This window comes from Podospora pseudoanserina (assembly GCF_035222485.1).
Source record: "Podospora pseudoanserina strain CBS 124.78 chromosome 7 map unlocalized CBS124.78p_7, whole genome shotgun sequence".
In the NCBI taxonomy this organism is placed as follows: Eukaryota; Fungi; Ascomycota; class Sordariomycetes; order Sordariales; family Podosporaceae; genus Podospora; species Podospora pseudoanserina.
Window position 1 is genome coordinate 988,535 of NW_026946671.1, and position 24,419 is coordinate 1,012,953.

A 24,419-nucleotide genomic window follows, 5' to 3' on the forward strand; every position below is an offset into this window, starting at 1 on the left:
TTTCCATACCAACCTGGAATTTTCGACTTTGAAATAATAGATACATGAAATACTCAATCCCATACTCTCCTTCTTTAAGGTCCAACCTTTCGGTAAATCACAACTCGCCATCAGGTTCATGGCCAGGCCACCGCAGGTGAAACACCTGAGACCGTATCGTTTTGAAAAGGTGGTAGATCTAGGGCCTCCAGTGATTAGGTGCTCAAAGCAGCTCTCCAGCTTGATGGTATGATTGCGAAGAGGTTGTATCATATGTCTTGTCCAGTCTCTCCTGTATGACTACCTACCTAGGTGCTGGGAATAATATACAAGAGTATAGAGAGTAAAGTATTGGCTGACAGGTTGCTCGGAAGGTGATTGTGTTCTAGTCTGATAACGGGACACGCTGTGGGCAAAATAAAGGCATTATATTATACCTATCTTTTGAGGACTTGATATTTTGTCGCAGTCTCTGTTCTTCTGTCTATGGCGTGCACGAGTTAAATTGTGCTCAGGATAACAGAGCGTTTGATTCAACGGGTGACAAGGTTGAGTTGTTTGAACGAGTTTTTAACCGCCATTAAGTTTACAGTACTATGCTCACCTGGAGCGGGGTGAGAGTTAGAGTAAAAATCGTGGTGATATTTATACCATACCTATCTAAGCTTCCACTTTAGGGGTGTATCTGTCGGCAGCAATCTCCATTTCTTTGTCTATAACGTGCCCAACCCTAACTGAGATTGCCATCCATGGCAACAACCACACCAAACCAATATCTCCTACACCAAAAGAAAAAAAAAGAAAAGAAAAGAAAAAAAAAAGAAAAAAAAAACACATTCACCATCACTAGCCAATCCTCTAAAAATGTCTCCATCCTTCTATCCTTCCTCAGGGACCCCAAGGCTGCCCACAAGAAGCGACTGGCTTCCCCTCCGCTAAGCCTTTAGTTCTGGGGGCCTCATGAACCGACAAACCCGCCTCAGAAGCTGGACTTTCAGCTTTCACTGTCAAATTCGGTGTGTTGATCTGTGTACCAACAGCCTAAATTCCACCTGTGATGGTGGAAGAAAAGTTGAAGGTGGGAGGCTTGTCCTGTTTACCGAGGTTTTTCGTATCCCTCAGCGAGTTTTGCATCCATTTGTTGAAATCTTGAATCGTCTTATTCAAGTTCTCCAGAGTCTTATTCAAGTCTCCCATGGCCTCTTCGAGGCTCTTATTGGGGTTCTCCACGTCCGTTCTAGATTCCCTTATGTCCTCCTTGAGGGCTTCTGTGGCCTCGTCATTTTCTTCGAAGGGTCCACTGACAGGAGTGGCTCTGTCTTCGAAGACGCCTCCATCTGAGGCCGGGTTCTGCGACCAGTTGATGACTTCCCCGCGCGCTTCAGCACATTGCTTGAACCAATTGGCCCAGTTCCACATCCTCAAGCCCACTTCATTGTGGGTTAAATCGATGCGTCTGGTGTACACCGCCCAGTTGATTTCTCGGAACTGCGCTTCTAGGCGCTCGACAACGGCGGGATCAGAGGCGATCCTGGGCCGGTAGTAGGTCGTTGGCAAGTGGTTAGACATTTTGATGATTGAGTCCAATGGATGGTTTTTGCTGAATCTCTGGAGTGGTGGCGACGACGAGGATGTGACGAGAGTGGTGAAGAGTGAGAGAGACGAAGAGCGAGAGGGACGAAGAGCGAGAGAGACGAAGAGTGAGAGTGGCGAAGAGTGGGAGTGGTAAAGAGAGGGAGTGGCCAAGAGTGAGGCTGGTATTGATAGGTATAAATAAATAACCTCACAAAATCATACTTTGAATAAAGAAAATCTTCCAAAGTCTAATCACCCTGAACAAAACTTAGATTACGCCTATCTGATTCACATCTTTCCATCAAGCCACGACCTCCTCCCATTTGCGGCTCAAATCAGCAACCAAAGCCCCCTTTCCAAGCTCTCCGGCCAGCAAGCAAAACGTCATCTTGACTCTCACAACTCAGATCAACCCCCATGACAGCTTCGCCTCCACTTATCCAGCAAGACCCAGCAGCCAAAGCCTCCCTTTCCAAGCCCTCCAACCGGCAAAGCAAATGTTATCTTCACCCTCACAAACCCAAATCAGCTGCCACGACAGCTTTGCCTCCACTTGTCCAGCAACCATCTTTGCAATTCCCTCATCGCAAGCCATTGAGGTCCACAGGGGGAGCCCTTCCTGGGAAATCTCTCACCTGAACTTACCACTCACCACCTCCAACCTACCACGCCCCCCTCAACCCTAAGAACTCCACAGCAACCCCAACCCCTTCTTCCCCTCCTTCCCCTCCTCACCCTCCTTCTCCCCCCCCTGCCCAACAGCCCCCTTCAAATCATCAAACACCCCTCCCACCGCCCCCCGAATCCGTCCCTCGATCTTTTCCCCCAATCTCCCCCCCTCCTGTCTGCCATCTTTCTGTTTTCCTCCCTCCAGCTCCGCCCCCTCCTCATCTTCCTCACTGGTGAGCTTAGGCCGCTTAACGTGTGCCTGGTCCAGCCCGGAAACTGTCTCTGGGGCTGAGGTCTCGGCTGGAGCAGAGGTTGTGGGGAGGGTGGTGGTTTGGTCGAGGGTGGAGTAGGGGGTGGTGATGGTGCGGGTGGAGGGTTGGTCGGGGGATGTGGTTGTGGTGGTGGGTTCGGTGGTGGAAGTAGTGGGTTGGGTGGTGGAGGTGGTGGTGGTGTTAGGGAGGGAGGTGTGCTATTCTGTTAGCATATATCGACATGATTGGAAATAAACAACCTACCCCGGTGGGGTGCTCGTTGGGGCGAAAGTATTGAGACATCCTGAAGAACAGACTGGTGTAGTTCGGTGTTGAATGTGTATGATGGGATGAGATAGGTAGGTAGGTGATGATGGGGTTCAAAGGACGAGGAGGTACGGGAGTATATATACACCTTCTCACACGATTCAAGGATGCCAAAAAAAAAAAAAAAGGTCCTTTCATTAATCATCCCAGAACCCGCTTTGTGTCCCGTTCACACAAAAGTCCCTTTGCGCTCCCCTATTTGCGGGGTCTTATATTACATGTGTATGCCTCTGTGACATATAGCATCACCTCCCCCCCCCTCCCAGCTCCCACACCAGACAACCCCTCTCGGTTGGAAGGACAAAGTGTTTCCGGTATGAAACGAGCTGACCGCCTGATCAAAGTGTGATCGGGACCGGCCAGGTGGTACTGCCGTGTCTCCCAGAACACCGGATCATTCCACACGGGCCGGCGATGGGAGCGAGTCCTCCTCAGCTGAGCCCGAACAAACCCGTAACATGTCCCTGGCACACACACAACCCACAGCCTTGAAACCGCCCTTGTCCGCCCCTCCCACGTAAGCTCTTACGTCCCATCGCCAAAACAGGGCTCGCAACACCGTCTCTCTCACAACTTACTCCCCCTCTCCGGCCTCGAAAGCGCCCCACTCATCATGTACATCTCCTCCTGCCTCTCCGGCGCCCTTCCAAACAAGACCGCCTCCCGTCCCCCCTTCGTCCCCCACCACGCCACCCCGATAGCGGCCCTCTCAACGTCCATCTCCCCACTCACCAACACCTCCCAGAACCTCCTCTTCACCACCTCCCTCAACGCAGAATCCCTAATCTCGTTCACCGCGTGAGCAGCAAGCGTCATCCAATCCTCAAAGATATCCAACTGCAAAAACGGCAACGCATCAATCAACGTCAAAACAAGCGTGCTCTGCTCCGACATCGGCTCCTGAGCCTCCAGGGGATCGGCAGCCGGCGGCGGCGGAAGCGGTGCCTGCCCATTAGGATCCTGTCCAGCAATACTAGCTCGGTAGCGGACCATCTCAAGGAGTGTCTCCGCCAGCTGTGGATGACTGGCGGCAATAGGGAAGGGGGGTGATAAAATCTGCATGACTGTTTTGAATGCTAGACGGAATTGCCGTGGGGAGATGTGCTTGGGAAATGAGGAAAACAAAGTTTCTGCGTAGAATGGGACGATCTTGACGGTGATGGGTGCGTTGTGTGGGCATGATAAGACCGACAAAACCGCGCTGTGGGCTGACTCGAACAGCTCCATCATGCGAGGTGATAGGGGCGCTGCTGCGTTGGTGAGGTAGGTGATTGCCGGCTGGATGATCAACTTGTCGCACGCTTCTGGTGGGAGGTGGAGTGGTAGGTGTTCGGCTACGTTGAGGTAGAACAAGTCGAGTGTGCGGTGGAGGGGATGGAAGGGGATTGTGCCTTCGGTGTTTGGTTTGATTTCCTCCAGGAACGCTGCTGAGGCGTCCCCGAAGCGGGAAAGTGTGTCGAGGGAGGTTAGGTAGGTGAACTGGTACACCTGGAAGGAGTCGCTTCCGTTCCTGGAAGAGATAAAGTAAAGGTTTCGAAGGGTGTGTAGTGTCTTGGCGGCCACCACTGGCGCCACATCGTGCTTCTTGAGGCGCCAGTCAAGAAGACTGCGGGCCACGACGGCTTGCGAGACGGCGACGATGGCATACATGACTTTCTTGAGGAAGTTCCAGAGCCCCTCCCATGTCCCTGACATGGTTTCCGGAGTGAGGTAGATGCTTTCCTCGGAGATCTCCAGCTCAGAAAGCTTGTTGTTTACTTGCCAATGCTGAAACAGCTTCCCCGTAAACGCGATCAAGTCATCCTGAAGCTGGAGGATTACTTGTGAATCCCGAGCATTCTGAATCGCGTACCCCAGCAACCTCGAAAGGGGGCCCAGGCCAGACACCAATGGCTTCTTCTCCAGCTGGGTGATATGGAGGTATGACGGCGAGTTTGGTTCCCACGTGAACCTTTCCACAGCTTGCCGAACATCGATATCAACGGCGCCAAGAAAATACCCATCCTCAAGACCATCAGCACCAAACATGGCCGTCGTCGCAGCCGGGATCAGAGCATCGCAGTTCAACGAGGCGCGTGATGACTCCGACAGCAAGGAAAACGTAAAGTTGAGCGCCAAAGTGACAGGCCCAGCAGGCGCTTGCGGGACTGGTTCATTCTTCCTCAGCGCAAGATTGGCAGCCGTGACAACAGCACGCTCAACCGTCCGGCGCATCCCTCCGCTTAACGAATTCCGGTTCCCGCTCTCCATCCCCATCAACACACCGGCAAACACCAAAAGATGCTGCCATCTGTTTGATTGACCGTCGGCTCCCTTCAGAACCGCTGCTGCCCATGCGTCACTGCCCAAGCCGCCACCCGCCCGCGGACCCTTGTGTTTGGCGTTCTCAAGCTCGTTCCGGCGCACGTGAATGGCGGCTGAGTTGAAGATGCTGATGACCCGATAACATGTGCGCATGGCATCCGGACGGCCCCATATTGCCGGCGCAATCAATAGTTGTGAGGTGAGCAGCGAAAGATTCAGGGGATTCGAAAGGTTGGTCAACAGCGCCGTGGTTGACCCGTAAATCTGCTCGGTGCGCGCATCGTCGTGAACGTCTTGGTAGAGCTCCAGGACCTTGGTCAGTAGGCGGTCGATAGACATGGCGGGTTGCGGTCGACCGGAACTTGGATTAATTCATAAGAGAGACGGGGAAACAGTCCAACTCTGAACAAGCAGCACCAATAGTGAGAAGAACAATGAGCGAATCGACAGAATTACAGTTTGATATTGAAAAGGCAGTGAATCTACAAAAGTCGAGGGGCAGGCGCGCGCGCTCGGCATCAAAGGTGCGCCGCGCCTGGGTGTGTCGTCGGTGCCGAGGCATATGCTTATAGCCGGGTTATGCATTAACCAAGCTCGCCCAGCTCTGCCTTGTTAGTGCCCCGATGCGCTGAACTCAGCACCAACCACCATCTAATAACTACGGGCCTCAGCTGCAGCTTGATCCACCGGCGATACTGATTCCATTCCTGCAACGGACGACACGGCCGGAACTTGGCGCTGCCTGGTCGCGATGGACCGCATATCGTGAGTTTGCCCCCTGAATGCTGTCTATCGTTGCCAGTATCCTAACCTGACCATGCAGTCGCCATATCCGACGCGATGCTCCTCCTCCAGGCTATACCCAACCGCCGTTCCCGTCCCTGTTCTGGCCGCCCCAGGACTCCAAGGTCGCACTCTACGAACTCGACGACATCTGGAAGTTTACGCTTTACTGGACCCTCATCCTCTATGGCCTGTTTCATCTGGGCGCCGTGGGTGTAGCCGTGTTGATGCAGATCGGCAAGAGGAGGTCTACCTGGAAATATCTCTGGATTGTGCCCCTGATCTATGCTTTTATCGCTGCGTGCGAAGCTGTCATAGCCGGCAGTGTTGTTGGGCTGATGTCAGTTCCCTGCTATTGCTGGTCAGGGTGTATATGCTGATGTTTGCAGGGTCGGTGCTGGCTATCTTGCTGGAAACTTCACCATGTCGACCTGGGTTCCGTTTGTATGGGGCTGGGTCAACGTCTTGGTGCTGCTGGTCGCGTCCTTCAGAATCCAGGGCGGTCTGTAACTGGCGCCGAGACAATGGCTTTTGCGCTTCCTGGGCTTGAGTAGCACTCTTTGTCTGGGTTTGACAGAGTCAACAGTAAGCCCAGTCAACCGTCATGACAAACACAACGAGAGAGAGACCAGAAAAGCTTGCGCCTGTTTCAATGGATAGGTGCTTCAGTGCTCAGGACGTTGAAGTTGAGACAGCTCCATTGATTTATGCAGCATGAGAGATCCCAGCTATGGCGTCATAACGGGGTTCCACCCCTGTATGGTGGGGGCGCTCTAACATGCCTGCCGGCGCCCCAAATCTTCAGTTGACAGGGCAGAGACGCGATCCGACACTCAGAAACTCAGAAGCTTGACAGACGACGATCCAGCCAAATTCTCAAAGACGAAGAGAAACAACAGCGAGTTCAACAATACTTGCGCTACAATACTAGCAATCACACCGGGGAATGGGTTAGGAGAAGAAAGCGCACAGCAAGGGCCTTTGTTTGCACGAGGCTTCCAAGCTGCCATCTTCCGAGCCGCACCGCTTTCAGATGGAGAGAACATACCGAGCATGGGTGCCTGACAGGTAAGTCTATAATTGTCTGATATTCTCCAACCCGTTTCAACCACTTTGTCCACCTCGACCTCTGCATCAACGCCATGGGGGAACCCAAGCGCGCAACCCTTCACACGACCGAGCTCAACGGCCAGGCGCCATCTCCGCGCAAGGTCACAGGCCGTAGTTCGACGACCTCTTCGACAAGCTCACAAAGAAAGATCCATCCTGTCGAACGCGCCAAGACCACCGAGGAGGATCCCAAAGCTGACTCTGAAAATGACAGCGCTCCGGCCTACAACAACCCAGACCGTCTCTACTACCCTCGACAGCCCAAGTCCCTCGCCGGGATCGCCGTCCGCTCCTTTTGCCTCGGAATAGCCCTCACGATTGGCATCTCGAGCACGCTCTACATCCTCCTCTTCACCTCCTCCCCGCTCTGGCGCCTGCCCTTTTTTCTCGCTTCCCTCTCCACCTTTCACTTTCTCGAATTCTGGACCACGGCCGCGTACAACACCCGAGCAGCCGAGGTCTCGTCCTTTCTCCTCACGGCCAACTGGCCCGGCTACGCCATCGCCCACTCCTTTGCCACGCTCGAGTGCCTCGTCGCCAATGTGTTTTTTCCAAGCGCACAGTGGGCGCCGTTTCACATTGGGAAACTTGTTTGTGTGGCTGGCTTTGCCTTGACAGTGATTGGACAGACGGTCCGCACGGTGGCCATGTGCCAGGCTGGACCTAGTTTCAACCACTTGGTTCAGCACCAGCGGAACGCGGGCCATGTGCTGGTGACGAGCGGGATATACGCGGCGTTCAGACACCCGAGCTACTTTGGGTTCTTTTGGTGGGCGCTGGGGACGCAGCTGACGATGGGGAACGTGGTAAGCTTTGTTGGGTATGCGGCGGTGCTGTGGAAGTTTTTTAGCGGGAGGATCAAGGTGGAGGAGGAGGCGCTGGTGAGGTTTTTTGGGGAGGAGTATGTTGATTATAGGAGGAGGGTGGGGACCAAGATTCCTTTTGTTCCTTGAGGTCGGCAGGTTGGTTTGGTAGGGACTTGGAGTTGGGTTGGGTTTGGGTTATTGGGGGGGATTGGGATTGGAAAATGGGAGAGGGGGGGGTTGTATCATAGATTATGGTAGGGTAGGGATCAAGAGAATGATTTTTGAGATCAAAGTGGTGGTTAGTGTATTAAAACGTGTGAATTTTCTCATTTCCATCTACTTGTCATTACTGTCCGGCTATATACAACAGCAACTTGTACGATCACTCCCTTATATATAACGGGAAAAAAAGAAATCAGTGAGGAGCGGGACAAACAGCCTGGACGCTCTGGTGCTGCTGCTGCCTGCTCACGCTCCCGTACTTGGCCTGCCAAGCATAAAAGTACATGAGCGCTGCGAACGGCTGTCCGAATATCGTGAAAGAGACCCAAAAGATGGTGTTGCCCAGCAGCTTCCCGCTCGACGACTTTCTTTTCTCCAGCGGTTGGGTTATTTGGATGAGGGGTAGCTGTAAGAACATGCCCAGAAAGGCGACACCTACTATCCGTTAGCATCACGACCTTTGATGGGGAGGAAGGGGGGATGGGGGGAAAATACCGATGAGATTGTGAGTAGGTACACCAACCAGCAACTCATGCAAAACCGCACTCAGGAAAAAAACCGCAAAGCTCGCAGTCTTGTGCGTGTACCCCCTCGAGCGCATAGGGGAATAGACGTGACGCCGGAAAAACTGATACACTGGCTTGTTCCACGTCCGCCAGTACATCCCCAACCCCTCACTATTCCACCACGCTTCGTAAAAACTCCTATCCCCAAACCTTGTGATTTCCGCCAGGGCGTTGAGGAAGGATTGGAATAATGCAAAAAATCCGGCTAGCCAGATGACGAGGGAGATGGTGCTCAGTTTGAGGAGGCGTTCGATTATACTGAAATAATCCAACGAGGCGATTTTATCGAGCGAGTTGATCAACACCGGGGCGGCATACTGCGCGGAGCAGAACCATATAAACACCGAGAGGCAGACAACCTCGCCGAGCCGTTTGGCCACAAACACCCAGCGGATTTTGGAGGTGCGCGGGTAGACGGGTTGGTAGATTAGGGTTGGTGCCCACCAAAAGTAGACTAGATTCGTAAAGGTGATGTTGTTGGGGTAGGGGCACTCCCTATATAATTCCGGGAGGGCGTCGAGTTCACCAGTGACGGGGTGGAGGTAGGCGTGGCGGAGGTCGCGGTTGGTGAATGCGTAGCTGGCGGTTTTGAGCCAGACGATGATGGCGTGGACTTCGGAGAGGGTGCCGATGAGGGGGTGGTGGACGTGGTACCAGACTACGTAAGTCGTCAAAACAAGGCAGGTGGTGATGTTGAGGGCGTGGAAGATCCAGATGAGGGTCCAGGTGGATTGGAACTTGGAGAGCTGGGCTTCGGTGGGACTGGAGGTTCCTGAGGGGGAGGGTTTGGGTTTTGGGAATAGGGAGCTGCGGGCTGAGTGGGCGGCTACGAGCTCGATGAAGTAGGCGAGGAAGAGGTGGCAGGGGATGAGGAAGTAGAGGAAGATGCCGATTTGGAGGTCGGTGGGGCGGAAGTCGTGGCAGTTGAGGCAGATGAGGACGCCATACTGGGGTTTTATGTCAGTGAATGTAGGGGAATCGTTGGTGAAAACCAAGGGAGCCGGCTACCTTTTGAATGTTTTCAATGACAAGACGGAGGTTGCCAACTACCAGGACAATCACCATGAGGTTGCGAAACCCCAAAAAGCTGGGCGTCTCGGTTGTGTCATGGCTAAGACATGAGGGTTGCGACTCAGAATGAATAGCTTCGACATGGCGGTACTTTCTGCTGCGATATGATCGTTTCGGTTTCTCTGGTGTTGAAATTGTTGTTTCCGTGTTGGAATTGCCATTCAATTGGTCCGTCTTTTTCACAACTCCCCCATCCTCCCCTCCTGTTCTGCGAGTGACGCCATTCGCGGGGTCATCAAGGCGAGTGCCCGTCGCTGTAGCCGTGTTCATCTTGGAATCATTGGTAGGCGATAATGATGTCTGAGACATGAGATTGAAACAAACAAGAATAAAAATGGAAAATGGTGTGGGTGAAATAAACAAAAGTAGCGAACGTTATAATGTTAAAAGAAGGTGGTGGCGATATAACAAATCAAATCGCTTTTTGGCTGGTCAGGGTCCAAGAAACGGTGCGCCACTGGGCTGGTTTTATTTGGCAGAGATGCCGATGGAACTAATTCCTCGGTATGGCACGGAAGGGCCGAGGAAGGAGAAGAGAATTGGAAGCGAATGAATGGGTCAGAAGCAGGCCGCGAGGACGTGATATCGATGCTTGATGTATGTAATAAGGGGCCAAAGGGGCAGGACGGGCAGGGCAGGGCAGGGCAGGGAGCAAAGCTAAGGTAGCTAGGCCCGCAGCAGAACACCGTTGGCTGCTGCAACCGGGAGCCTCAAAGTGTCCGTTTATACGAGAGAAGCAGTGATGGTGAAGATAGATAACAAGCAACTGGTAGTTGTTTAAAGTCCCAAGTTCTTATCTTGCTGGAGGGTACACCAAGAGCACGAGACATTGTGAGCCAAGCTCTTACAGGCAGTTCAATATCGAAAGCAGCGTCGACATTGGATGAAGAACGTGAAAAGCTGCAGGCCTGCTTTCAGGTTTGCACATGCAATTCCTGCAGTCGTCACAACGGTGGGGCATATCATGGCAGGGGGTGCTGTCTTGGCGCATGCCAGCCTGCTCCACCAGGGCAAGGAGATGCACCGTGTCTATATTACCACCACACTGTGGCATCCACACTTCCTTCGTGCACGGTCCACATGTTAATTGCTTCGCGCCCACCATGGGACGCGACAAAGCCAGAAGCTTCAGAGAGCTGTTACTTTATAGACATTCACAAATTGCACCCAAAAACACTAGCTCGACTTGTTGCTTGTCCCAACGTCGTCACTATACCCAATCCCATGAGATTAGCCATCATAGTATAAATCTCGACAGAAATCTTACCCAGCTTATTACCAAGGTCTTGTACAGATCGATACAGGTACTGGTCTCAATCATTGCCGAGTCTCATCGAATTCGATCCCGGCCATATTGATATTGCCATTGCCATGGCATACGAGGGCAGAGACCATGGCGAGAAGGGCTTCGGCGGGGGCGGCCACGATGGTCCTATGCCGCCGAGAGCTCGAGGTCGACGTAAGTTTTCGCTTTATTGCTGCGACTCTAAGTTCTGTTTGCGACTTCCCCCACCCCTGATACATCCTGATACATCGACAACATTGATCACCAAGATGACTCGGCAAAAACAGAAACAGAAACGGGCCAAAAAGCTAACAGAACCTCCCTCCCCCCCCCCAGGTCCTGTAACCGACTATGGTGCCACCATTGTCCACTGGATGAGAAACCGCCGGCCGGGATACCAGGGTTCCTACCGTGGTGAGGTTGAGAGACCGAGTGCTAGCTATATTGTCGATGTAAGTACTTCCACTCTTGTTTCCGGTGCAATAATCAATGCTAATTCCTCGACAGATGCTTCCACCCATTGCCAGAAGATCGAATCCAGCTGACACGGTGCCAACCAAGCACCTTCACTCCTCCCTCAACAAGATCAAACATCCCGTCAACGTGGTGAGATGGACGCCAGAAGGCAGAAGACTTTTGACGGCCTCTAGCAGTGGCGAGTTCACGCTTTGGAATGGCACAGGTTTCAACTTCGAAACCATCATGCAGGCTCACGACTCTGCTATCCGCGCCTTAGCGTACTCCCATAGCGACGATTGGCTTGTGTCTGCTGATCACGACGGCATGATCAAATATTGGCAACCCAATTTCAACAACTTGGAGAGTTTCCGCGCTCATCAAGATCCTGTTCGAGATCTTGCCTTTAGCCCGAACGACACCAAGTTTGTGACCGCCTCGGACGACTCTACTCTCAAGATTTTCGACTTTGCTGCTGCCGCTTCTGAACAGACACTGACGGGTCATGGATGGGATGCAAAGAGTTGCGACTGGCATCCCACAAAGGGACTGATTGTGTCGGGATCAAAGGACCATCTCGTCAAGCTCTGGGATCCAAGAACAGGTCGCTGCCTGACCACACTCCATGGCCACAAGAACACCATCACAAAGACTTCCTTTGAGAAGGTACGAGGCCAATGCCTCGCCACGTCTGCCCGAGACCAAACTGCTCGTGTGTTCGACCTGCGCATGATGAGAGATATTGTCCTCCTCCGCGGTCACGAGAAGGATATATCCACCCTGACATGGCATCCCATCCACCCAAATCTTCTCAGCACTGGCGGCGCCGAAGGTTCGCTCTTTCACTACTTGCTCGACGAGCCCAACACCCCTCCGGGCCACGCGCCCTCCATTGCTGTATACGACAGCCCCGATCCTCAGTCATGCCCTGCCCAGACTATTTACCCTGCCCACAAGGTACCCTATGCTCACGACTTTGCTATCTGGTCGCTCGACTGGCATCCGCTTGGCCACATTCTAGCATCGGGCTCCAACGACCGCATCACCCGTTTTTGGACCCGCTCTCGACCGGGCGAAACTGAATTCAACGATCGCTACCACATTGGCGAAGCCGCCGCTGAGGCCCAAGGCACATGGGATCGCCGTGGGAACCGTCATATGCGTCAAGTCGAAGAAGAACAGGAAATGGAGGATGAGATGGACGGCCTTGTCGACCAAAAGATGCCCATCAAGCCACCTGGCATTCCTGGGTTCGGCAACATTCCAGGCCTGCCCATGCAAGGAGTTTCAGCTCTGCCCGGCCTAGGTCCTCCACCGCCACCTGGTCTTGCCGGAAGAGGTGCCGGTGTTCCACCCAACTTACCCTTCCCGTTACCAGGACTCCCACCGCCTCCGCTCCCCGGAATCGATCCCAAGAATCCTCCCGATTTCGCTGCCATTGCCGAGATGATGAAGAAGGCTGGTATTCCACCGCCACCACCTCCCGGCTCGGGTGGTATCCCGCCTCCCCCGCCAGGGATGCTTCCGCCTGGCCTCATTCCGCCTCCAGGGTTTCCTCTGCCACCTGGTTTCCCTCCTCCGCCGCCCCATCTGGCTGCTCAAGCTGCGACCCAGAATTTTGGTGACGGCGGTCATGGGGATCGTGAGGCGGGCGGCCGAAGACGAGCACCGCTTCCTAGTCAGGAGGAGAGTCTGCGGATGGAACAGAACCGGGGGCATTATACCAGAGCGAGATAGGAAAGGGGCCGGGTGGAGAGGAAGGACAAAGGACTAGTGGGGATTCGTATTTGTATCATAATGTTTAAACCAAGCGAATTGATCACATATGCACTCTACAACTTGAGTGTGTCCATGAGAGTCGGGCATTGGGTTCCATCGAGTGCTACATTATTAGACAGGGTGTACCTCTTTATGCTTTGTGGTCGAGAGATTGTTCTGCCGAGAGTACGCACATGATTGCTTTACTGACCTTGTATGAAGTGATGTCTCAAGGCAGGGCTAGCTTCAGCCACATAGAATGAGAGTTTGACTGTCAAGGTTGAGTTTCCTCACCCAGCCACAACCCACTCTCTCACCCAGGCGCCTGACTGGAAGTCTAAACCCGAGATAAAGTTTCTTACGGATAGCATGTTACAAACCCTGAAAGGTAGAAGGGGCGCCACGTCAAATCTTTCGGCTCATCACCACTCTCTTTTATTTAAACATCTTCCTTCCATCGACAGCGATCCATCTCAGCAACAGATCCGACCTCGTTCCAATCCGTCGTGTCAACTTCCCACCAACATGGAAGACTTCCAAACCTCCGATCTCGATGACATCCCCAAGCTCACAACACGATGCAACGATCACGTCAACGAAGCTTGCCGCCTAGCCGGAACACCAGGCGAGCCACCAGGACCATTTTGGTATCTCCGTTTCAGGTACTGGGTTCAATTTGCCCATGTGGCTCTTCTACGACTTAAGGAGAAAGAGGAGAGAATCCAGAGCTTAGAGAAAGAGTCGAGTTACTCGCAAGCCAAGGCCGAATTATTGGAAGCCGAGCTTCAGAGGTCATATACCACGTTAACCTCGCTCTCCCAGGCTCTCGCCAACGTTACTTCCTCCGCATCGGAAAATGGCAGTTCCTCCTCCACCTCCCTGGACAAGAACACCACGGCTGATACGCAACAATCCACAATCCCCAATCTTAAAGTCCGTGTGGAAGAACTGGAGGCCTTGGTCACGACTCTTGCTGCCTCCGACCCTTTCGCCACCCCAACTTCCACCGTGCCAACCACACCAATCATGACACCGACAACCACGGCAACCAATTCAATTGTGGGTGCGGCAGTAGATGTGGTCCGGTGTCTAACCTGCTCGAAAGACTTTTCCCACTTGAGAGACTATCAAAACCACACGTGTACGGCAATATGTAATGATATGGCCCAATGTCTAACCTGCTGGAAAATCTTTTACCCCTTTGGAGGCCACCTCCGTTGGGACGAGCGGGTGAGCCGCTATGTCTGTGGGCGATCCCTGGGTACAGGGCGTGGCTGATCCCTCTGAGGTTGAGTTGGCTGTGGGTGCTAGGAGGTATAAACCTTTTTTCTGGGATTGGGGGGAGTATGAAGAGGTTAGGGATGTCTTGGGAGACACCGGGGAGGGGCGGTTATTGTTGATAGATCTGAGCGGGATATCTTTGTGGCGTCTTGGTTTTGGTAATTAGGGGGAACATCAACGGGGATATAGGCCGATGTGAATGGGAGGATTGTTGGGTGATGTTAACAGTGCTGTAACGGAAAGGACTATACCTTACTATCATACGTACCACTTTAGGGAGTTCTTCTGTACATGGATATTATTTACAATCTAAACAAACCCAAATCCACCCTCTTTTTCACAAGTCAACCTTCTACACCATCCATGCAGCCATCTATCCAACCATTATGACAAGCCCCCTTCCAGCAAACACACCCTCTTCCGTCCCAGCTTACACCAACAAGTTCGTCTACCTTTACACAATATATACCTCCTTCCCTTTTCCTCCCACAGCCAAAGTAGCCAAGGTTTCCCTCAACCAACCAACAAAGAATTTCCGTATACGACAAACATCCAAGGAGGGAAACAAACCCCCGCCTCTCCGTCAGAATCCCGCCCTCTCGCGTCCTTCGGGTTAGTGGTTGAGGAAAAAAGGAGACTGATTTCTGTTCCAGTTAGGTACAGAAAGGGTACAACATCTTCGCTTTACATTTTTATTTTCTTCTTCTTAATCTTTGTTGCTTTGGTCTTCAACAATGATACATTCATTCACGCTGGCTTAGGTGTCTTTCACACTTTTTCTTCTTCACATAAAACACAAATCATACCTCCAGCTAGGTAGATTCGGGTTGTTTTTTTTCTCTTTTTTTTTTTTTCTTTTTTTTTCCTCGAAATTTAACTGATAAACTTTACCTAAGGTGTGCGCTTCGCGCTTGGAGTGGGGACATGAGATGAGTAGTTGTGGTGGCAGAAAATAGATTCTACTTTGTCAGATCGAGCAAGAAGCAGGACTCAAATCGACAATATCTAGCCTCCGTCTCGACTCCGCTCAAAGAGTCATCCACCCGATCTCGTGTTTTATGTGGTTTGTCGTTCGCCACCCGGCCGGCCCGGCTCGGACACATCTTACCGGATTCCTTCCCACAAGCATTTACATAACACCAGCCAGTGCTACCCCGTCGAGTTAATAACATGTCCTTGTTAGCTGGACTTCAAGACTCTACCTGAAGCCATCAGCAATAGAGATGGAACTTACTTAGCACGGGACACATGCACTCTCCTTAGCCTTAGACACTCAATCACATCAGCTCCAACCCAAAGTAATAGCAGACAGTGTAAGTTGACATAAACTATACCACACGCACACACCCTTACTACGAAAAAACAACAACGGCCCCCTGCCTTCCTTCTCATACTCCCGGCTTTGAACCACCAATCCTCCATAAACAGACAAGACAACAACAAAAAAAGAACATAACACAAACAGAAACCAACAACCACCCCCACCTCTCATCCCCCCCATTACCCTCTTATACCTCGCCTCCAAAACTATCATACACACACTTCTTTACACCTCCCATTCCCCATCCCCATTTTCCACGCTTATCAAGCCTTGGAACTCCTAAAAGAGTCATATTACAACATTCAACCCCTCGTCCCGCTCATTTCCCTCTCTGGTTCGTTGTGTCCCTCCAACCCCAACATGGAGTCATGATCAAGGTCACAGGGATCAATGCAGGCTGCAGGAATAAAGTGACAAGAAAAAGGTTTGCTTGTGCTGAAATTGTACAGGCGCCATACAGCATTCCCACCCCATTCTCCTACCACAACCCCCCAACAACCTTTTCTCGTCATGTGGAAAAAACCGAACGGGTGTTTTGTGTGTGTGTGCGACTGACTGGATCTGAAAACTGGCGGGCTACCAACAAAAGTAGACTAATAAAAAGGTGAACGAACAACGACAACCCCTGGGTAGAGAAAAAAATGATAGATTCGGCAGCATTGGGCAGCCAAGCCCAGAGACAAGGAAAATAGAGAAGGAAGAGAAACCAAAAAGCAGTTCCCCCCTCCCCTGACGTTGTTCACTGCAATTAAAGAACAGAAGAGAGAAGAAGACAACAACTTGATAATTCCCCAACCCCTCCCTTCCCTTTCCCTGAACCTAACATGAATGGAGACCCGCTTATCTATACCTTTCCCATCATTATGAGGCGTGACAATGAAAGTCGTTATTCGTCCCCCTCCCAAAAAGATTTGCAGTTGCCCCTTTCTGAACCCATTTTACACAGAGATTAATGTTTTTTTTTCTGTTCGCTCGGTAGTCGATGGACGATGGTGGCGATGGGGAGTGGGCAGCCTAATGTGTGAAAGCCGTGGCCCGATATAAGATGCGGAGGAAGCGGTCGAAAGAAACGGTGAGAGAGACGAGGCTGGGTGCCTGGGTGATGGGCAAAGACTCGTGGAGAAGAGGACGGTGGTGGAAAAAGCCGACGAGGGGAAGTGACTTTGGTTGTTCGTGATTTGGCGATGCGGTAGGGGAAATTTATCGACGTCCGAACCTAAAAGATGGGGGAGAAAAGTTCGTATAAATACTTGACAATTATTTGGAAGCTTTCCGGGGGGTGGAGGTTCTGCTTCCGCCTCCGAGGCCGTGAACATACTTTTGTTTCTTCTCTGCGGGTTTGAGAATCTGGAGATGGTGTTAGCCATATGCAAACTGGTTATTGTGGCAGGGCAAATACACACCTGGAATGAGCAAAGAAGACTCTCGTCGACGCTCATCATGGCACCAGCATTGTCGAACTCGCCGCAGTAGTTGGGGGCGCTGAATAGCGTAACGAGCTGACGCTTAGAGAAGAACTCGTAACCATCCTCGACAACCTGATGGGCACGGCAGATAAGATCCATGTCGTGTTTTTGCAGGAAGCGAGAGACGACATCAGGGCCAAAGGTGAACGAAACACCACGATCGTTCTCACTCCACCCGGTGATGTCCTTATCTGGGTCGGACCACAGGAGATCGCAGAGCAGACCGCAGTCGGGAATCTGCAAGCATGCGGTTAGTATCTGGCTCAGGCATTCCGAGCCCGGCAGGGTTAGAAGCAAACGCAGAACAACTTACATCAGTGGGTCTCATGACACGGCGGATCTGCTCCATAGAGTTGAGGTCGGGACTAAGCCCACCGTGCATGGTAAAGATCTTCTCGTCAATAATGGCGGCAATGGGGAGACAGTTGAAGCAGTCGGTAAATGTCTTCCAGAGCTTGATGTTGTAGCGACGCTTGCACTCGTCGTAGAAACCATAGATACGGTTGATGGAGGCACACTCGTGGTTGCCACGGAGGATGAAGAAGTTCTCGGGGTACTTGATCTTGTAGGCGAGCAGCAGGCAGATGGTCTCCAGGGACTGCTTGCCTCTGTCGACATAATCACCGAGGAAGAGGTAGTTGGCCTCGGGGGGGAATCCACCGTACTCAAACAGCCGGAGCAAGTCGTAGTATTGCCCGTGAATATCACCGCAGATCTGCGTAGGACGAGACAATGTTAGCCAGGTGCGCAAGGCAAAGATTTTGGGGGAGGACGGTGTTCCACTCCAGACCACGCGTCAGCGGAAAAGGTCTTACCTTGATGGGAGCTTCAAGCTCAAGAAGGATGGGCTGCGAAATGAAGATCTCGCGAGCCTTGGTGCAAAGATAGCGAATCTCGGTCTCGAGCAGCTGGACTTGCTTGCCCGGTCGGCTGCCCCGCACCTCCAGGAGGCGATCGATTATCGAGTCAAGGTCGACTTCGTGTTGGTCCGCCATTGTAAATATTCCTCAATCCTCACCAGCCTTCGGCTTTGGCGCACGCAAAAAAAAAAAAAAAAAAAAGACCGAGTTGTTGGTAGTGACCGGCAGATCCCAGGTAGTCAGAGACAGGACAGGAAAAAAGAACGGCGAGCGCGCTGGAAAACCGGAGCGATGATGCACTTCTGGGAGCTGGTTGTAGAGAATGGACAATAACAGATGAATTAGTCAAGTTCGAAACACAAAACTTGGGATGAAAAGTCGCGGAGCGGGTCTCTTGCAGGCCAGATGCCAGATGCCAGATGCCAGGGAAGAGTGAATGCGCGACGAATCGAAGCGTGGGTTTGCTTTGTGCTAGTAGTGTTTGTGGAAAGCAGCAGCGACTCACCTATTACGCTGCAAAACAGAAGCGATCTCAGCAACGAGTGGCTGTGACGGGAGAGGGAGATTCGGGGGGAGAGAGCCCCTTCGTGTTTCTCTGCTTTTTTGGGGGTGTGTTTGGTATTTGCAGAGGTTCTATTTTTTATTTTTTTTGGTACCTTGGCCGTTAGATGGCGAAAGTGGGTTGTCGTCACCGGGTCTGGCGGGATTGCAGCGGACAACTTTCAGCGAGGGCGACCGCGGAGAGCAGGTGCTGCGTCGTCAACGGAGTAAACCTGAACTGCAAAAAAGTAAATCACGTGTCGCTGGGTAGATCGCTATGGGGTCAGCAGCAGGATGGCCGCTTTGTTATCGTCTTGTTAAGAGGGAGGAGGCAAAGGGTCGGCTGGGCCGGTCGTCTTGGTCGAGAAAGTGAGGGTGTTCGGGGGACGGGAGGGTGATGAGAGGCTGCCACGGTCGGGAATGGGAACGGGATGGGCTCTGGCCTGCTCTGCTCTGCGCTCTGCTCTTCTGCGGGTGGTGCAAATGATGCTCCGTCGGCAGGAATTCGCGGGCGGTGTCTTGATGTCAGATAGAGGCTGTTATCGTCAACTGCGCAGTTTTCTGTGTGATCACAATCGTGTCGCCGTGGTTTAAGCCCGTCTCTGTGTGTTGATGTGTTGACGAATGGACCCGTGGGTTGGGATATAGGTCGGAAAAATTCAGAGTTGGCAAGTTTGTTTGAGACTTTTTGGAGGAGGAGACCACGGGGGGGCACACACTGACTGTCCGACAACTGGGGCGCTCCATCCACTACCCGCGAAAAATTATACTGCAGGACAGGGAGAAGCGCGTCATCTGCTAACAATAATCGCCCGTAGACCAGTGCCCCAAGTGTTAGTCCGTCTACCCTACTAGATGCATTGTCGACTCCTGAGCCGGGATTGGCTGTGGATATCAACCCCTCGACCTCTCCTCCCTGCCCATTTCGCTCTTGGCAATCTAAAACGGATCTTCTTTGACCTCCCCCCCAAGCAGTGCTACTTTTGCCTGCCAAATACCCCACGGCGGCGAGGCCTGATATTTCTCCCCAAAAGGGCCGAGCTACCTATGGTTGTCTATTCCATCCTTTCTGTTCTCTTTTTCTGGTCTCTGGTCCCCAGCAGTTGGCCGTCCTCCGTCTTATCTCACCGCCGACGCCTCTTTTGTATAGTAGCCTCGTGTACCAAGCACTCGTGCCCAGTTTCCCGTTTCTCATGGCTGTTCAACACGACGCTATGACGGTAGCCAAACAACCCAAGAAGAAAACGACTGGGCTTCGCTTCGCTGTTTCCGAGCACGTCTCTACGGATATACGACAGGCCCAGGTGCTTTGTGAAGCTCTTTGTCCTTGCCCTTCAATCCTCATCGGCTCTTTAACCTGCCTGCTTATACAACCAGGTGCTGGTGGGGGCCGGGCCTCGACCAACTCGAGTTTGGAGGTCTCCCACGCAGACCTAGACTTGGCGCCGGGTCTCCTGGACTGCGCCCCAGGGGATTCCCAGGCCAGGTGGTCCAAAGGTATCAAGTTTGTGCCTTTGAGCGCGTTGCCGCTTGCCTTAGTCGTGGGATCCCTTCTGATTCGCTGTCACTCTTCCCTTCGCCGACATCTCCCCTAACATGGCAATCATCTACCTCACCCCCCTCATGGAAACATGCTTCCCCCTATTCTGGTTTCACACCATAGCAACTAGAACCAGCACCGAGCGAGACCTCTCGCAGACTACCTTAGCCGAGCCCCTTCTGGCCGAATATTCCTATCTGTAAGTCCAGAGCAGGTGGTAGTGGTGGCGTTGGACCTGGTTGGGTGCTACTGGGTGCTACTGGGTGCTTCTACATGGCTTACATATCCAATCGTACAGGTGCAGCACCCAGCTTCCACCAAGAGGCTACTCGTGACTCACCGGGCACCATCCACTGTGTTTCCTTTCGGTGAAGAGACGTTGCGAATTAAGAACAAGACCGGATTCCCATGAAGGGGTTTCCCACCAGAGAGAGCTAAGATGACCTTGTCCCCCCCTTTCGACCGGATAGAGCACCAGAGCACCGGGACACCTGCCCCTCTTGTGATCCCCCTCATTTGCCGCAATAGACTTCTGTTGGGCGTTGTGTTGAGCACCACCCACACACTGTCGGCCAAGGCGGGGTTCTCCCCTCTGCCCCTCGTTTCCTGCCCGCCCATTTCTGCCCCTCCAACGATGCTGTCATAGCAATGATCCATTTCTGATTGAAAAAGGTTCCAGACCAGACCACAAGTCACATGATCATCCCCTCTGCCTTCCACTCTCTTACCCAATCACTCCGCCCAAGTCGAGGATAGACAGGCGAGCGTTTCTGTATGTAACCCGATCGGTAGTACATCGCGCCAATCAAGTCCATACCGTTCTTTTTCCTCTTCATTTTCTCTCTGGGGTAGAAACTCCACAAATATTTTCCCTGTTCGGCTACTCGCAGCAAATGGTCTCTCGACGGGTATATGTCATGCTGGAGCCGTTGGATTGCTGATCAGAGAGCGATCAGTGTCATTTTGACAATCACGCTGAAACCCTTTACGTAGGACCAACACAACGATATCTGTGGAAAAAACATACCCGCGGCAGGCAATTGCCGGCCTGGTTTGCTTCTCTATGCAGTCATGGTATCCACGAGATCACATCAACATCGCTGATAATTGGGGTCATGCAGCTACCCTTGAAAATCTACACGGCATAGCCAAGGCAACCAGCGCCACCTTGCTGCGACAGGGCCCATTATGATGATGGCAAGGCAAACTGAAGTCGTGATCATGGACTGATGTAGGAGTAAGCGCTAGAACAGCCTCTTTTGCAGTGGATAGGTTGGGGAGGGTATCATAGCCTCAGGATTGCCCATCTCGGCCGGGCACCTATATCGACAAAATCAACCAAGGCTACGTAACACGGGGGATGTTGACTTCTCAGAAAGAAGTGCACCAGCCGCCCTGTGTCACGGAATATTCACGATACACCAGACAACCCACCTTGCCCAGTAACATTACACAAGAATTTGTTCCCCAGAGTTCCAAATTGATGACTCGTCAGAAGCAGAGAGCTTATCTCCTCGGGTACGACAAAAAAAGTCGATGTCAGTTACACAAACTACCATCTCCATGTGTAACCAAAACACACAAAGCAGCAACTTATAATGAGACTGACTGCATTCCATATATTGAGACCCCTTAAAAGAGCTAAATCAATTTTCATGATACCCTCAGTTCACCAGACTCACTACTGACAAAAGCAGCCGCCGAACTTTTTCCTAGTTTTATGCTCAACAGCAGCCACAAACCAGCCACACCACGACACATCTTTCATCATCAGCAAAGAAAATACTGCTGTCACTACTACCACGCGTTTGCTGCTACTCCTCTCCCTTTACCACCAAACAGGTTAGTTATCCACCTCCCAACACAACACTCACAATAAGGAGGGCTCGTATCCAACCCCCCCCCCTTCTCCCCGTTCTTCTTTCCTCCCTCCCCCCTCAGCCCAAAATCAGACTCACAAACATCACCTCTTTCCTTCCGGAGATCTTTCGCTCCTTCTTTTGCTCTCCGTCTTTCGTTTCTGTGGTCTAGATCTCTTTCATCTTCTTCTTCTTCTTCTTCTCTCCACATGATTCCAACCCAATGTTACACTATCCTACATATTGGGCTGCAAAGAATATGTGAGCAAATTCCCTTTTTGTCAAAATTCTCGCTCGATGTCTACTTCCGACACGGAACATACTTCTCAGCTGAATCATGTCCACTTTATTCAGCAATGTACTTCTGGTTCAAAAGGGGCTCTCGAGTTGTAAAAGAGAAATCAAATCCCCCATGGACGGAACCGGGGGGCAAGGTTCCAATTTGAATCTAAACTTACCAGGTAAGGAAAAAAAAAAAAAAAAAGTCCAAAAGAGAAATGGGCGACCCCGGAATCGAACCGGGGTTTCTTCGGAATCGTATGTGATGTTTGTCTCCCAAACAAACCACAACGAAGCGTCCTGACCACTAGACTAGTCACCCGGTGAGGTATTTTACCTGAATTTGATGTCTGGCCGGTGTGGAAAGAGGGTTTTTCAAAGCCTCTCACTGTGGGTTGTCTTTGTGGGGCTTTGTGGGAGTCAAGAATGTGGAGGTAGGTGGGTGGGCATGAGAGGGTTGTGGCTTAAAGGTTGTGGGAAGCTGGAAAGAGGCTTGGGTTGGGGACGGTTGTCAACTTGTCGTAAGATGAGAAGCTTGACTAGCATGCACCCGAGCCACAGGAAGATGATCGAGAATGCAAATGCAGATATCTGTTGAGAGGATGACACACAGCTAAAGGCTTTAAAAGAGGATACACAATAGACAGAATTTCGGCGGGCAATATGCATTGTGATATCTTCTGCAATAGTGGTATTGGCTCGCTGTGCTTGCCAAGTATCAAACTCTCCACAAGAAGAGCTCGTCTTCCTTCGAATTTGAAGATCGCGAGATACTTTCTGTCATCCTTGTGAGAATGATTGATGCTCATAGGCACCCTAAGCCTCTAGTAAAGTGATGGCGAATGAAGACTAGAATGAGCGCGAGAAGCGAAGATTCAGTTCGTCCAGACCTCTTTCAGCTTGAACAGACCAACCTATCCACTTAAACGCTTCCTTGGTCGAGCCCAGCTGCTACCGCAAATAGAGACATCGGCAGTTTGATTCCGTCTGCTCTCAAATTATGTAGCTCTCAAATATGCTGCCCTTCCACCGCGGCGCGTGTTTGCCTGTCTGCGAAACTGTCGAGTCCTGTGACTACCGCAGAGAAGACTCGCGCAAACAGCCAAAACAACCGCCACGACGCACCTAGCCCATTCTGTCTAATCCAACGCACCAATGGCAAAATACCCCAACGCCGTCGCTAATGCAGTTTTGGTTTTTCTCATTCTTGTTGTATGTGCTCGTATAAACGTGAATTAATCATTGCATGAGTTCCTCGCAGGTCCAGTCCTCGTACCTAAAAAGCATGTCAGTGGATGATAGCTCAGACCGCTAAGCTGGCGAAAAACTCACGTTCCATCAGGCATGTACCGGCGCACAATGAGGGGAATCTTCTTTTCCCTGAGCTCTTTGATGGCAATCTGCAGGGGATCCGTCTCACCCTCAAGGTCAACCAGCACAGGCGCATTCATGCTGTTGGTTGCCGTTAATCCCCAGGCATCATTCTCAAATACTACAACCAACGCGACTCACCTGATCTGGAGAGCTCTTGTGCCGAGAATGCGCGCCTTCTCATACTTGGTCATATATGGTGTTGTCTTGCGCTGGTCGTTGGGAATCTTCTTGTCCTTGTGCGACTTCTCAGTGCCCTTGCCGTGGTTGGCGGCCGCGTTGGGGTCGCCAGAGTTGACTACTTGGTTTGGGTCTTCGTCATCGCCAACGGGGCGGTTGTCGGCTTCGTCATCTTCCACTGGCTCGTAGTACTCATCGGGGTCCTCCTCGAAGGCGGGCTCATCGGCGCTGTATCAATCAGTCAGCGAGTGGCCTTTCCTCGGTAGAAAGAAGCAGAAGCAAAGCAGAAAACTCGGGGAGGCGCGCACATGGGATCGCGGTCGTCGTCGCCAAAGTCAGACATGTTGTTGATCTGATGGAATGATACGATCCCAGAGAGACTGGGTGTGAGGATATGCGTAGTGGTGATGGGCAACAATATCGGCTTTGTTGCGGCGATGAAATGGATGTTGCGTTGAACTGGGTGAAGCAAGTCTGGCAGGCGGCTGAAGGAGGGATCGTAAAATTATTTAAGTGGGCCCCTGCGCAATGCGCAAGGCTGACCATTCACCGCGACTGGT

General features: G+C 52.0%; 9 protein-coding genes and 1 non-coding gene across 10 annotated transcripts; 5 read left to right on the forward strand and 5 right to left on the reverse strand.

Moving 5' to 3' along the window:
* Window positions 1-1,893: 1,893 nt before the first annotated feature.
* On the reverse strand, window positions 1,894-2,939 carry QC764_709660 (uncharacterized protein; the record flags this gene model as incomplete). Its single annotated transcript, XM_062950587.1, has 2 exons — window positions 1,894-2,692; window positions 2,739-2,939. 2 exons carry the CDS (start codon window positions 2,937-2,939, stop codon window positions 2,237-2,239), a joined length of 657 nt encoding a protein of 218 aa, XP_062796616.1. The 3' UTR covers window positions 1,894-2,236.
* A 429-nt stretch (window positions 2,940-3,368) lies between these two features.
* QC764_709670 (uncharacterized protein) lies at window positions 3,369-5,444 on the reverse strand (the record flags this gene model as incomplete). The annotated part of the gene is made up of 1 exon (XM_062950588.1): window positions 3,369-5,444. The coding sequence occupies one exon, from the start codon at window positions 5,442-5,444 to the stop codon at window positions 3,369-3,371; it is 2,076 nt and encodes a 691-aa protein (XP_062796617.1).
* A 295-nt stretch (window positions 5,445-5,739) lies between these two features.
* QC764_709680 (uncharacterized protein) lies at window positions 5,740-6,398 on the forward strand (the record flags this gene model as incomplete). The annotated part of the gene is made up of 3 exons (XM_062950589.1): window positions 5,740-5,870; window positions 5,929-6,228; window positions 6,278-6,398. The coding sequence occupies exons 1-3, from the start codon at window positions 5,857-5,859 to the stop codon at window positions 6,396-6,398; spliced, it is 435 nt and encodes a 144-aa protein (XP_062796618.1). The 5' UTR covers window positions 5,740-5,856.
* Window positions 6,399-6,921: 523 nt separating this feature from the next.
* On the forward strand, window positions 6,922-7,972 carry STE14 (farnesyl cysteine-carboxyl methyltransferase; the record flags this gene model as incomplete). The annotated part of the gene is made up of 2 exons (XM_062950590.1): window positions 6,922-6,956; window positions 7,213-7,972. The coding sequence occupies 2 exons, from the start codon at window positions 6,922-6,924 to the stop codon at window positions 7,949-7,951; spliced, it is 774 nt and encodes a 257-aa protein (XP_062796619.1). The 3' UTR covers window positions 7,952-7,972.
* Window positions 7,973-8,082: 110 nt separating this feature from the next.
* On the reverse strand, window positions 8,083-10,492 carry QC764_709700 (uncharacterized protein). Its single transcript, XM_062950591.1, has 3 exons — window positions 9,601-10,492; window positions 8,522-9,539; window positions 8,083-8,461 (listed from the first exon to the last, which is right to left on the reverse strand). The coding sequence occupies exons 1-3, from the start codon at window positions 9,970-9,972 to the stop codon at window positions 8,220-8,222; spliced, it is 1,632 nt and encodes a 543-aa protein (XP_062796620.1). The 5' UTR covers window positions 9,973-10,492; the 3' UTR covers window positions 8,083-8,219.
* A 295-nt stretch (window positions 10,493-10,787) lies between these two features.
* On the forward strand, window positions 10,788-13,240 carry PFS2 (pre-mRNA cleavage and polyadenylation factor (CPF) complex subunit). Its single transcript, XM_062950592.1, has 3 exons — window positions 10,788-11,122; window positions 11,257-11,400; window positions 11,456-13,240. The coding sequence occupies exons 1-3, from the start codon at window positions 11,057-11,059 to the stop codon at window positions 13,139-13,141; spliced, it is 1,896 nt and encodes a 631-aa protein (XP_062796621.1). The 5' UTR covers window positions 10,788-11,056; the 3' UTR covers window positions 13,142-13,240.
* Window positions 13,241-15,424: 2,184 nt separating this feature from the next.
* On the reverse strand, window positions 15,425-20,525 carry GLC7 (type 1 serine/threonine-protein phosphatase catalytic subunit glc7). Its single transcript, XM_062950593.1, has 6 exons — window positions 18,596-20,525; window positions 18,046-18,399; window positions 17,544-17,945; window positions 17,168-17,467; window positions 15,678-17,111; window positions 15,425-15,592 (listed from the first exon to the last, which is right to left on the reverse strand). Exons 2-5 carry the CDS (start codon window positions 18,223-18,225, stop codon window positions 17,022-17,024), a joined length of 972 nt encoding a protein of 323 aa, XP_062796622.1. The 5' UTR covers window positions 18,226-18,399; window positions 18,596-20,525; the 3' UTR covers window positions 15,425-15,592; window positions 15,678-17,021.
* Window positions 20,526-21,813: 1,288 nt separating this feature from the next.
* QC764_709730 (uncharacterized protein) lies at window positions 21,814-22,612 on the forward strand (the record flags this gene model as incomplete). The annotated part of the gene is made up of 2 exons (XM_062950594.1): window positions 21,814-22,290; window positions 22,384-22,612. The coding sequence occupies exons 1-2, from the start codon at window positions 22,253-22,255 to the stop codon at window positions 22,610-22,612; spliced, it is 267 nt and encodes an 88-aa protein (XP_062796623.1). The 5' UTR covers window positions 21,814-22,252.
* Window positions 22,528-22,630, forward strand: QC764_0104950. Its single transcript has one exon. It is a non-coding gene; the product is annotated as a tRNA-His (tRNA).
* Window positions 22,631-22,950: 320 nt separating this feature from the next.
* On the reverse strand, window positions 22,951-24,412 carry RPO26 (subunit common to RNA polymerases I, II, and III). Its single transcript, XM_062950595.1, has 4 exons — window positions 24,168-24,412; window positions 23,821-24,087; window positions 23,641-23,760; window positions 22,951-23,584 (listed from the first exon to the last, which is right to left on the reverse strand). Exons 1-4 carry the CDS (start codon window positions 24,200-24,202, stop codon window positions 23,548-23,550), a joined length of 459 nt encoding a protein of 152 aa, XP_062796624.1. The 5' UTR covers window positions 24,203-24,412; the 3' UTR covers window positions 22,951-23,547.
* Window positions 24,413-24,419: the final 7 nt, after the last annotated feature.